This window comes from Sciurus vulgaris (genome assembly GCF_902686455.1).
Source record: "Sciurus vulgaris genome assembly, chromosome: 10".
NCBI lineage: Eukaryota > Metazoa > Chordata > Mammalia > Rodentia > Sciuridae > Sciurus > Sciurus vulgaris.
Window position 1 is genome coordinate 82,208,577 of NC_136470.1, and position 12,679 is coordinate 82,221,255.

The 12,679-nt window shown below is 33.9% G+C and overlaps 1 protein-coding gene across 2 annotated transcripts in view; it reads right to left on the reverse strand.

The window, feature by feature from the left end:
- CCDC50 (coiled-coil domain containing 50) overlaps positions 1-12,679 on the reverse strand; it is a 71,015-nt gene that overhangs the window by 21,425 nt on the left and 36,911 nt on the right. For both annotated transcript variants that reach the window (XM_079154978.1, XM_079154977.1), the window contains exons 2-5: positions 12,174-12,236; positions 11,235-11,361; positions 10,298-10,388; positions 3,142-3,259 (exon numbers count right to left, since the gene is read on the reverse strand). In XM_079154978.1, the coding sequence (XP_079011104.1) occupies positions 3,142-3,259; positions 10,298-10,388; positions 11,235-11,361; positions 12,174-12,236 (399 nt within the window). The remainder of the gene's footprint in view (positions 1-3,141; positions 3,260-10,297; positions 10,389-11,234; positions 11,362-12,173; positions 12,237-12,679) is intronic.

Consider the following 12,679-nt stretch of genomic DNA (forward strand, 5'->3'; position numbering starts at 1 on the left):
TCTCTATGATAAAAAAAATCTGCTCTTTTAACTATTATTTTAGGTCTATTTGATAACTGAGCAAGAATCATTTAGCTAGTGCAGTAAATTAATGTGATATGACCAGTTATTAAATGACAACCACATTCAGGAAACAATGTTTTACAGTGTTGATACCAATATGCCCAGAGAGCTATATGAATGAGGTCTACCTTTAAGACCAAAGGAAACCGAAAAGGTTTAGTTTTGATATGAATTTATGAGGCTGTGATTTTTTTTTTAATTCTGTTGAACGTAAACCAATAATTTTATTCTAGGAACACGTGTTGAAATTATTGTTACAGAATTGTCACTATATTTTCAGAATTGGAAAAAATTTTCTAGTTCACCTATTGTGATATTTATAAATTTGAGGGAAAAAGAGACAAAGGTGGGATATCTGTTTGAATCCTTTAAAACCCCTTCCATCTGAGGACTGAGAATAAGATGCTTCTTGAGACCAAGTTATCTGGCAAATATAAATAACTCCCTCATTGTATACACACACATACATATATACACATACACACACATATATATATGCATACTTCCATGTTTATCATTCAAAATAAAATGTTTTAGATAAATACTATATTATACACACATAACAAAATTCATGTATGTATAAAAATAGTACTTTAGAGTTTATGAATTCTTCACCAAAATTACATTATTTGATCTTTTCAACATCTATGTGAATGATGTTTTAAAAATTCTATTTTACAGATGAGAAAACAAGGCTTAGCGATCTTATAGTAGATATCTTTGTTAAAATTACAATTGTTCTAAAGAAGGAACAGGATTTGAACCATAATCATATGACTTCAAGGACCATGACTTTAAAAAAAATAAATCACAAATATGACTATAATACAGAGTGAGTGGCTTTGAAAGAAAAACATGGACTCACAAATGAATAATATAAATGATTTAACAGTGAATAAATTTGATAACATTTTGGATAATTTCAAATTTTTAGAACATCTATACATAGTCTTTTTAAAAGATTAAATTATTAAAGTTTAAGCAAAACAAAAGTTGGAAGAACAACTGTTTCTATAATGATATAATGTGATTATGCAAGTAAGGCAAAAAGCAAACTACAAACAAAGATAGAAGTACCATTAAAGAATATTCCAGATGTGTTGGGAAAGGACCACTGCAAACAACATAAAACTGCTTTGTAAATATGAGCTGAATTATAATATGATCTCTGTGGAAGTCTTTCTCTTTGGCCTAACTAAAGGCATATAAATTGAGGATCACATATTTACCAATATGGAATCTCTCAATACCACCATAGCTGAGGCAAGAGAAATTCTAGTATCTACACACACATGCACAGTTCACCCCTTCCTATTCTTCAATACACACTCAATTCCCTCAAAATAAGCATATATGCCACTCTACAAATTTATAAAAATAGTTAAAATAGATTGTTTTTATAACGTGTATTTCATGTGTCTGAGAAACCACTAAATTTTTAACAGTCTCCTGCCTAGAGATCAATCAGGATGATGATAGTCTAGTCAAAACAAATAGGTTTGAGTTTCATTTCAAACTAGCATAGGTATTAATAGAATCAGGTTAAAATTACTACTTTAGGCATGCTGGCACATGTCTATAATTCCAGCTACCTGGGAAGGTTAGGCAGGAGGATCCTGAGTTTGAGGTCATCCTGGGTAATACAACAAGAGCCCCTCTCAAAATCAAAACCAACAATAATATTTTGGTATTCCTAATTACTTGCTATACTAATGTTTGGACTTAAAATTCAAAACAGTTACTCTTATTTATAGTATTCATGCCTCCAGAACAGAATTAAAAATTTAAAAAAAACAAAAAAAAATACAAGATAATGTTTCTGAGATTTGAATTAAAGCTGAAGAATAACTCTACATTCTGGTCTCCAGTATAGCAAAATGTGGTACTAACTTTTCTTTCTTTTTAAATGATGTAACATATCATTTCAGCAGGAAAAAACTAGCATAAAAAAAAGATGGTTATCAAAAAAAAAGATCTGAGCATTTCACTTATGGAGAAAGAAAGTATCAAGCAACAAACAGAATCAACCTGATTACGAAATAGGCAAGAGAGCTGAGCTCTACCGATCACAGTAAATTTAGTGCAAAAAATGTGACTTCTCAAGATAATACTCAAACTATAATAATCCTACATCTACCTATGCATTCTACTCATTAAAGACAAACCCATACTTACCTTTTGAATTAGAGAGCAGTTGATAACTGGTTTTGCAAGGTCCTTTGGGATCACTGACCTTACAATTCTACTGTCTAGAAGTTGTCTTTAGGTTTTGTTTACTGGTTACCCTAGGTACACTCTTCAAGCTGAAGTTCAATAGTGACTCTTGAAACTACATGAAATGCATTCCTTAGGCAGATCTTTGTCAACAGCTGAACTTACTTGCAAATACTCATTTCCCAACACATATTTAAGATAAAGAATCACCACCACCACAACTACCACCACCACACCCGCAAAAGCATACACCAGAGAAGTGACACTCTGGTAGAACTCCATTCCCTTACACATTATATGGGAATCAAAGAGCAAAGAAAGCATCAAAATCGAAAAATGAACAATGCATCTCAAAATTTAGTATTGTTTGTCATCAGCAGCTAAATCACTGGCTTAGATTTAAAAGGCGAGAAAGCATGAGGAAAAAAAGAGTTTTGTTACCCAGAAATTGATGTATGATGTATTTTCTTTATTCACACCAATTTGCTATTTAAAACTGCAATGCCCAGACTTCTTTAAGAGAAGTTTAAGTCCAGAGACTCATCCACCATTTTCCACACTCTATTTTATGTACTTACAAAGTAATATATCACTCCAAGAGACTGCAGCACAGAATACATGCCAAATCTTACAAAGCCATATTTAAGTTTTAAAAGTCATAAAAATGGCTCTGATTCTCCGACTAAGGAACAGATAAATTTATTGAATTATAAATAGAATCTCACCACAAATCTAAATGTACCCAATACCTGGAGATAAAGAGAAATATTCCTAGGTCCCTAAGGTCACTCTATGGACAGAATCAAAAGAGTGTCTTGTAGTTTTGCCTGAAGATAGAGTAGGTCATAATACAGGGATGGTTACCTCCATCTTCATAAAAGTAACTATCTCCATAAGCACTGGCTCCAGAGAACTCTGGAATATGTTTCTTTCGCTTTTTCTCTTCTTGCAACTCCTTTTCTTGCAAAAGGCGAGCTATATCCTGCAAAGACAAGAGGGAATGAAAATAAACACAAGGGAATGAACAAACTTCAACTACTGTCCTTTCCCTTCCAATTCAAGCAGAGATGCTTGAACAAGACATTAGATGAGAAACAGTAACTACTAGTATGAATTTCTTTTGGGTTTCCACTCTGTATTGAACTAGAAGTTCAATATTCTACTAGCCAGCTTTTATGGCCTTTGTCCATGGCTCCCACACTTTCTGGCATTAGTCTCATGTTATCCAAATGCCACAGATGATTGTTTGATGGCAGTGGCACCCAATCTAGATAAGTAAAGCAGGCTTTAATTTTCTAATTGGAAGTTAAGTCTAACCTAATCTCAAGAAATTCAAACAGTACTGCCTAAAGCTAACTATACAACAGAATTTTTAAAATACACATTTGTGAATCCTTCATCTAAGCTGGATTCAGTAAGTCTGGATGGGGAAGGACACAGTAATTTATAAAACTTTATAAATTATAAAGACACTGTAAGGAAGAGAGTGATAACATTCCAACCCTGCTCCCCAAAATATTACCATCCCTGCATGAAAACAAAAGGACATGCAAATAATTGCAATAAATTTATGAATTATAAACGCCTCAAAAAAAGGTTAAATGAGAATACAAAAGATGGAATATTATTTCTGCTTATAGGAATTAGTACAAAACTTTGCATTGTGTTAGGCTTTGAATGAAGACCTGAATTTCAACAGAGAAAAGAGTGAATGTTGCGAATGTTTAAATGGCCATCAGTCTAGGAGATGTCCAACAGTCCAGTCAGAACTCAAGCCACGAGGTGTTAAAGAGAAAGGTGAGAAAGACAGTCAGGCTGAATCATAAGCACTCCTCCCAAAGAATCATAGGAAGTCTGGAGCCCAAAATGTAGAACATGAAGAGTTATTAAAGGTTTTGGGCTGGAGAATGACAATGTTCTAAATCTGAAGGTTATTCTATGAAAGTCCTATAAAACAGCATATAAATTTTTATGCTCATGTATACTTTTGTCATCAGATACCTAGAGGTTCATAACAAATATGGCGACAATATTCACTGGTGCAAACAGTAATAACAAGCAGAGGTACTTCTTTACATTTATAATAAATAAGGAATACAAGAACTGCTTAGATGTCAATGATGAAAATTTGAACCAAAAATTACTATTCTTTTGAAATCTTCTGAATCTGTCCAGATGAATAAGACTACAAAGCAATTTAAAAAAATTCATGTGAATGAATGAACCAGACTGTTTTCACACTTCTGCCAAAATGCTGGATGCTAAAGCTAGGTGAAATAGAAATGATTCACTATATACTCAGGTTTTTTTTTTTTTTTTTTAACTATTTATCAAACTAGCCTTACACATATATGCGTGTATATATACACACATTTATTTTGGTAGATAATCCATTTTTAAAAGTCCATACTATACAGTGTCAGACACTTGAGTGGGCATTCACAAAATATTCCAACTCAGAATGAGAGATAAATAATACAATCCTACTTAACACAATTATACTTCTCATGCCTAAAACTTGAATTGCTAACACTTTGATGGAAAAATTATCCCCTAAGTCTGAAAGTTAAGATGGTTGTCCTTTCCCTTCCAATTCAAGCAGAGATGCTTTAACAAGACACTAGATGAGAAACAGTAACTACTAGTATGAATTTCTTTTGGGCTTCCACTCTGTATCTGTATAATGAAAACTGAACTATTCAATCTTTAAGTCAAATGTGTTTGACTCCTTAATGCAACATTTTAATAAATCTGTGCATGTTTACCAGGCACCAATGCCTATGTCAGTTTCATTACTCTGATATCTAAGAAAGTAATATATCAACCAGTTAGGATGGGAAATAGGGGTGGGATAAATCGTTTGTTTCCCCGAACTATAATCTGTTAAGTATATGTTCCCACATTCTTACGCAAGTGACTAGGGAAGTAGAAAGAAATGCAAACACTTCTCTGAGTTATCATTTTTACTAAGCACCCAATAATTTTCTAAGTGGTGTGTTTCACACAAAACCATAACTTCCCATTATAACTGAGGGAAAAAATACAAAGGAATATTACCGGGCCCAACTGCCAGCGGAAATTAATAAGCTACACTCCAGGGACCTTATAATTGCTTTCCTGCTATTGAATTTAGTACTAATGAATATACAATAATAAACACTCTCCCAATGTGAAGAACTAGGAGAGAAACAAGAATCATGTCCCTTCTTTATAATGCATTAGCTAGTCAAGGACATGGTTTTAATCAAATAGAAAAATAATACAATTATAATATGCACCTCAGCACCCAAGCCTTTTGCCCATAGATCTTTTTTGAGGAAGTTTCTCCTGGGAATGAAGAAACCATTTGCTAGACTTGAAGAAGGGAAAAGATTCAATGGAAAACTTCCACTATATTACAGGTAGGGTTTAGCACAAGTCACTACTCTTCCCTGCTTTCCAACATTACTGATCAATGAATTCAGTTAGGAGATTTCATAATGAAGTGATTTCCTTTGAAACAAGCTAAAGAAGACAATTATTAGTCACCGTGCATGGACATAGCTAACCAGCTTAGTCACCTTTGATATAACCTCCTCAATCCTTCCTTCCTGTTAAAGGTTAGTCTAGTCTAGAACAGCATTCACCAAACTGTTCTGAAGAACACAGAACTCATGTCTTTAAAAAAAAAAAAAAGGCCTTCAAATGAAAGTATGTACCACATCTAATTCTTCAAAATGCATATTAATATATTTCAATCTTTAATTAAAGACACATATTGTGTTTCTTTAACCTAGAATTTTCTAAACTCACTTTGAGAGTCCCTTATTATTCAAAAAATATGAAACTTGTGGAATTTGTTTTCTACCCAACATAACTTGGGAAAACATATCTATAGAAACTCTTAAACCCTTTCAAAGTCATTTTTAATTTTTTTTTTTTAACTCATCAGGTAAACTTATTTTGGGCAAATATGTGGAAATAACCCTGTTCCAAGAAAACTTTCCAGGAAGTACACTAACTGGAATGGGAACTTAGTATTATATCTCACCTCTCCCTTTTCTGTTATCCAAGCTTACTCAACTCTGAAACTTTGAAACTATAATCATAAGAAAGGGAACAATTAAGGATCTCTAGAATGATATTAGAAAGTCATTTTAATGAAAACATAGATTTACTGATACCTTTCAAGGAACCAAACAGTGGATCGATAGTGAATCAGAATATAGGGTAAATATCCCTAGTCTTTATCTATTTATTAAGGGTCAAAAGCAAAACTATTAGTATAAGACATGCAAGGTAGAGCCCAGGGGAGCTGGGTACATCTCTCCCAAGTAGATAACAGATTATCAAATCATAGTGTTGAGTTCCTTAGAGTACTGTAATGGTTTATATGATTTATATCAGGGTTATTTCTCCTTAAGTTTTCTTCTCTATCCCACAATTGTGTGGGTTTCAAAAAGAGAAAATATATTTAAAACAATCAAAAGGAGATCTAAAAATGTGGTTATCAACTGACTGCTTGAAAGGAAAAAAAAAACAACTAGCAATTAGCATTAACATATAACTCAGTATAGCTCTCAAAGCAGATATAATCCCCAAAGAGTTATCTTATAAAACTAAAACAGGACAATGTCAACTCTATGGGTGTAAACAACATCAACATAACTAAGATAAGAGAGAGGAGGAACTTTCTCAACTAGAAGCTTCCCTCCCATCTCCCTTTTTGTTCATGTAAACATAAATTTATCTTTGTTTCAAAATACAGAACTTTTTTCTAATAACTAAAATGTGTTGCTATTTGAGTTAGTTTCTAAATATTACCAACTTATATAAATATTCTTTTATCATGAAATTCTAGTCACCTAATAGTATTATAAATAAGTACCAGGACTCCCACTAGATTCATTTTTTTAATGTAAATTGCTTACTTAATTTATCCCTGAACAGTTCATATTATAAATGGTTTCAAACTGTTGAACCAGTGCCACAATGCTTCATGACATGCTTGGCCATACTAATGTTTACTTATGCCAAAAAAAAAAGTTTTTTTTTCCTAAAAATAGTTGCACATTCATGTATATTTGGAATAACGTTCAAATCACACACACTCCAGAGTTTTATTTAAGAACAACAGCTAAGTCAAATCAAGTAAAAATGTATTCCTTGGCTTTATTAAAAACACTGACAAATGCTTGTGGTGTGACAGAAGAGAAATCTCAGTATCTCTTAACCTACTTTTATTAATCACAAACTCATAGTATAGCACACCCACGGGCAGCAAGTCCCTTCAACAGGGCACCTAGAGAGAAATTTACTGTATTTAAGGCACAACATTAAAAAAGACTAAAAAAAAAAAAAAAAAAAAAAAAAAAGTTAGAGAAAAATAGGAGGAGGAGGAAAAGGAGAAGAAAAGAAAAAGAAAGAAAATGGAAGGTGTCCATAAAGTAAGAAGACAAAAAAAGTTTTCCCTCCACTTTTCTACATCTGTCTTCCTGCATGGAAACACTACTTTATTTACATCTGTGCTCAGTTAACAAATTATATCATAACAAAGTTGGAAAAGCTAATTTACCCTCACAAAGCTGTAAAACTCCATTACTTCTCATGACAATGCTGTTCAGAAATAAATCTCTGTCCCATACTGAAAGAGGCTTTGGTCTTTACATCTATTCATTTTAGGAGGCTATAAACTACCTAAGAGAATTAACTCCAAAAACCTCTAAAAGATTTAGGTGGAAATCCAGAGAATTTTCCACATCCCTACTGCTGATTAAGTTACTAACTAGACTCTACAAGGAAACAAAAGAAAAAAAAAATATGTATATATATAAAATATAAATATATATATATATCATCTAGGGCTGCTCATAAGTAGCAGGCAATACTTTCTGAGCTAAAAGTTAAGAATTAAAATTCACATCCAAATGGTATGAATCTACATGATGCACAACCATAGAAACGAAATGATGCACCCCATTTGTGTACAATGAATCAAAATGCAGTCTGTAAAAAATTTTTAAAAATTCACATCCAAGTCAGCCTAACTCATAGAAATAGTTCTCTGGCATCTTATACCTGCAAATAGATACTTCTTTAAGATTTAACTTCTTCATCTGAAAAATAGAGTCAATCACTACATTTGCTTATTTTATATAGTATTTTGTGAGACCACTTATTTTGCTTACTATTTAGATTCTACATGCCTAAAATAAAGTGTTTTAGTTTCTCTTTTTATCTTGTTTTCATGAATGGAGAGGGAAAAATTCAGACACCAGCAGTATTTATTAGAAGTCAATTAACTCCTCTGTTATTTTATAAATAGAAGCTTTACTGTCTACAAAATATAATCACTTCTTTCAGTCCCCAGTTTCATTCCTAAAGCAGTCTTTATTATAGAGAAAAAAACATCCTGTAGGAAAAGAGAGCCGCCTGTGTTGACAGCAAGGACCCAAAATAAGCCCTAACTCTTACTTTTAGTTTTATTATCACATAATCATGATTTGTTTCTAGAACAAATAATGAAATAAACTCAAACCAGGTGTCTCATACTAATCTGACCTTGAATAAGAAGGCTTAGAGGAACAAAAATGGCTCAGTGTAAATAGCAGTATAAACAGGCTAGTTTATTGATGACCCTTATCACATCTATTTAATAGGGTAATCAAATGTTCCAGTTTGCCCACAGTCCCAGGAATGTAATTATTAACAGCGCCCCCTTTAACACTCAAAGTTTATTTAACACTCAAAGCTACATAACTAATCATACGGTCATCCTCCTATTGAAAATGATAAATCAAGACAGTAGCCAAGAAGGGCACAATAGAGACAAAAGAAGGGAGACACAAAATTGATGTAAACTGATACACAATTAGAATCTGAACATCAAACTTTATATTGTTTTCAAACAAATGGAAATAAAATGATGTTTCTCATATTAAATGTATCTTGAGAACTGTCTGTATGTAGTACTGCAAACATATAACACCAAAGCAAATAAGAGTTAACTAAAAATTCAAGTCTTTTCACAAACCAAGCACTACTGCTAATTTCAGTCATTTTTAGCTTTAAAAATCAAGCAGAATCAAACGGATTAAGTCAACAAATCAAAGGAAAGTTAAAACATCAAGAAAAGAAAGGGAATGAGAATAACTACCAGCTCCTGACCACTCGCAAAAACTAATAATCCCTGACTCTATTTCAGGCTCCACTCAAAGTCTGTTTTCTCTAAACCTCCAAGAATAACCCAGGCACAGAAACCTTTAGTGAGCTGAATAATACTCCCAATACTTTCTCTCTACTCAGAACCTCAGACTACAACCATAATTAGAAACAGGGTGTTTGTGGACATAAATTAGTTAACCTGAGTTCATATTAGATTTAGGTTGGTCCTTAATCCAATGATTAGTGTCCTTATAAGAAGAGACGATAGCATGCCATATGACAATGAAGGCAGAGGCTGAAGTGATGCAGCTACAAGTCAAAGACAGGAGTCAACAGGAGCTGGGAAGAGAAAACATAACCCTGCCAACACTTCAAGTTTAGATTTCTAACCAAAACTATGAGGAAATAAATTTCTGTTGTGTTAAGTTACTAACTTTGTGGTACTTTGTTTCAGTAGTCCTAGGAAACTAATTCACACCTTATCCATTATCATCTCTAAAAACTATGACACTTATCCAACTGATCAAGAGGCAATAAACAGCCACAGAGAAAAATGTTTAGAATACTATACCCCAAGTAAGCAAAGTTCCAAAGCCTGTCCAGCAAATCTACACTGAGACTCCCCAAGTAGTCATGGAAGCCAGTAATCCTAGCATCTAGGGAGGCAGAGGCAAAAGGATCGCAATGTCAAGACCAATGTCAGCAACTTAGACCCCGTATAAAAATAAAAAAATAAAGAGTTAGAGTGCAGTAGCTCAGTAGTAGGGCACCCCTGGATTCAATCTCCAGTACTAAAAATTAAGAACAAAAAAGCCTTTTGCCTCTGATCTGAGCACTCCTTCCTCCATCAAGTGGAAGGGTATTAACCAAGTTATACCTCATCCTTCTTCTCCTGAATGCGCCGTCTCTCTGCCTCAATAGTCAGCTTCTCCTGAATTTCCTGAGCAATTTCACAGTCTTGTTGTTCACTAAAAAACAAAGGTGAAAATAATAAAAATACAAAATATAAAGAAAAATTTTTCCTACAAAATAATAAACACAATTTACTGAATATTATGAGTCACTGCATACTTTTACCTCACTTAATCCTCATGATAATGACATTAAGAGGTTAACACTGTCACATTTTAAAGATGAAAAGACCGAGGTTCAGAGAAATAACACCATTTCCCCAAGATCACAAAGAAAACATGTGGCAGAAATGGAATGTGATCCATATAACCACCAATGGAAAGCTCCATGCTTCTTCTCCACTACCATATCACATACCCTACCAGGGCCACTTTACAGGAAGACAGGCTTGTTTTCCCAAGATTCTGCAAATGCTATATAGAGTATGATATTAATATCCACAAATAATCAAACACGGACATACAGAAAAAATTTGAGAGCAAGCTCACTGAAATGTCAATTATACTGTGGTTATCTAGAGGTGATAACATGACTTTGAAATGAAGTTTTTAAATATTTAATTATCTGGATTTTTTTTTTCCAGTTTCAACAGCAAACATTAAAAACATTATGCTTACCAAAAAATGAAAGAAAGGACAAAATTAGTATATACATCTCAACAAGGTCGACTAACTGGCCCAAAGTCTTAATAGCTTAAGTGTTAAGAGTTCACCATGTTCTACATGTTCCTAGCCAAGTGTTCTAATAACAAAGAACAGTTGTCAAGAAAGCTATTGGAAAGTTACTGTAGGATTTGTAATCTAACAGTAAAAGGAATCAGAGGGACAAGAAGGGTCTTCTCTGCTGCCCAAGTTGCTGCATAGACAGTCCTGACCACTCTCTCCCACTCCCCAAGTCCTCACAGGTCTTTGTAGCGCTTTTGGAGCTGAGCCTGGGCTTTCAGATCTTCCTCTTGGAGCTGTTTAGCAACCTGGAGATCATGCTGGACCAAACGGTTCCGCTGAATGTTCGATGCCAAATGATGCTCAACTTAAGACAGACAATTGGAGAAAAGAATTATAATGCTTTCCCTTGTTAGTAATAACTCTTATACTAAATTTAAAAAGAGCTTTATCATTAGAAATAGCTTCATATCCACCAATTCATTTTGTTCTCAACAACACTGTATGACAGGCAGCGGAGGAATTGTTATTCCCAGTTTTCCATTGAATGAGAAGAGGATCAAAAAGACTTAATTTGCTTTTGGTCACATGGCAAAGTGGCAGTGCCAGGAATCCTACCCAAATACTCTAAGGCAGGGCCAGTGTTCTTTCTGTTACTATATGTTAACACTCTATTTTTAGCTGCATTTAAAAATTCTTTCTATATAGACACAAGAATTAATAATCCATAAATCATAAACCCACAAATATATGCATAACTTAGATATATTTTCCTTCAGAACATTACATAAATATTCATAAAAATACACACTATGACCTAATCTAGATACCACTATTGCCTGGAAAAATGTTCAGGGCCCTATTCTAAGGGGCAAGAATAGATTCTTATGCCACCCTCTGACACACCTCAGATATGTTTACAACCACTGTCTCCCACTTGGGTCTCCCTTCTTGTTCTACTATCCACTCAGTAATCTTCTAATCCCTGATAGCAGTCTCACTTCAAAACACTCAGAAATTTAATATTTACCCAGGTGACATTTGCCAAGACAAACTCCTTCAGAATGAATGTATGGTGTAGCCTAGTGACTGTGTTCTATCCCTACCACACCCTAATCAGCTTCAAGCTACCACATAAAAAGGTAAACTGAAGGCACATGAATGAGGGTCATTACTCACTTTCTTGTTCCTGCAGGCTGTGAGCCAGGGTGTGGTCCTCCAAGACAGCAAAATCCCGGCACACTGCAGAGCATGAGGGAGGAAGAGCAGACAGGAAGGCTCATTAGTAGTACTTTAATAAAAACAATTTTGTTTACTTAAAAAAAATTCTAATATTTTGAAATGACGGACTTTATAACTTACAAGGTATAAAATAATGTTAATAGAGTAGAAAATCTTCATTCACAAAAATCCAAATTGTGCCTGCTTAGTGCCAAGAACAAGGTGTCGCAAAATAATGGTTAGCCCTGGCCCCTAGTCTGAAGTGATAATATCAATCACAGCCATAAGAGCCCTGAGGTCTAGAAATTCCAATTTACTTCCATAAGGGGAGGGTAAATTGCTAAAATAAGAGAAGATTCAATAATGCTTTGTAAATTGCTATTGAAAAAGAGCTAAGTTCTTGTATTGTCAGAGGAGTCACAAGATAGCCTTTGCCTCGGCCATCTATAGTTCAAGGGATTCTC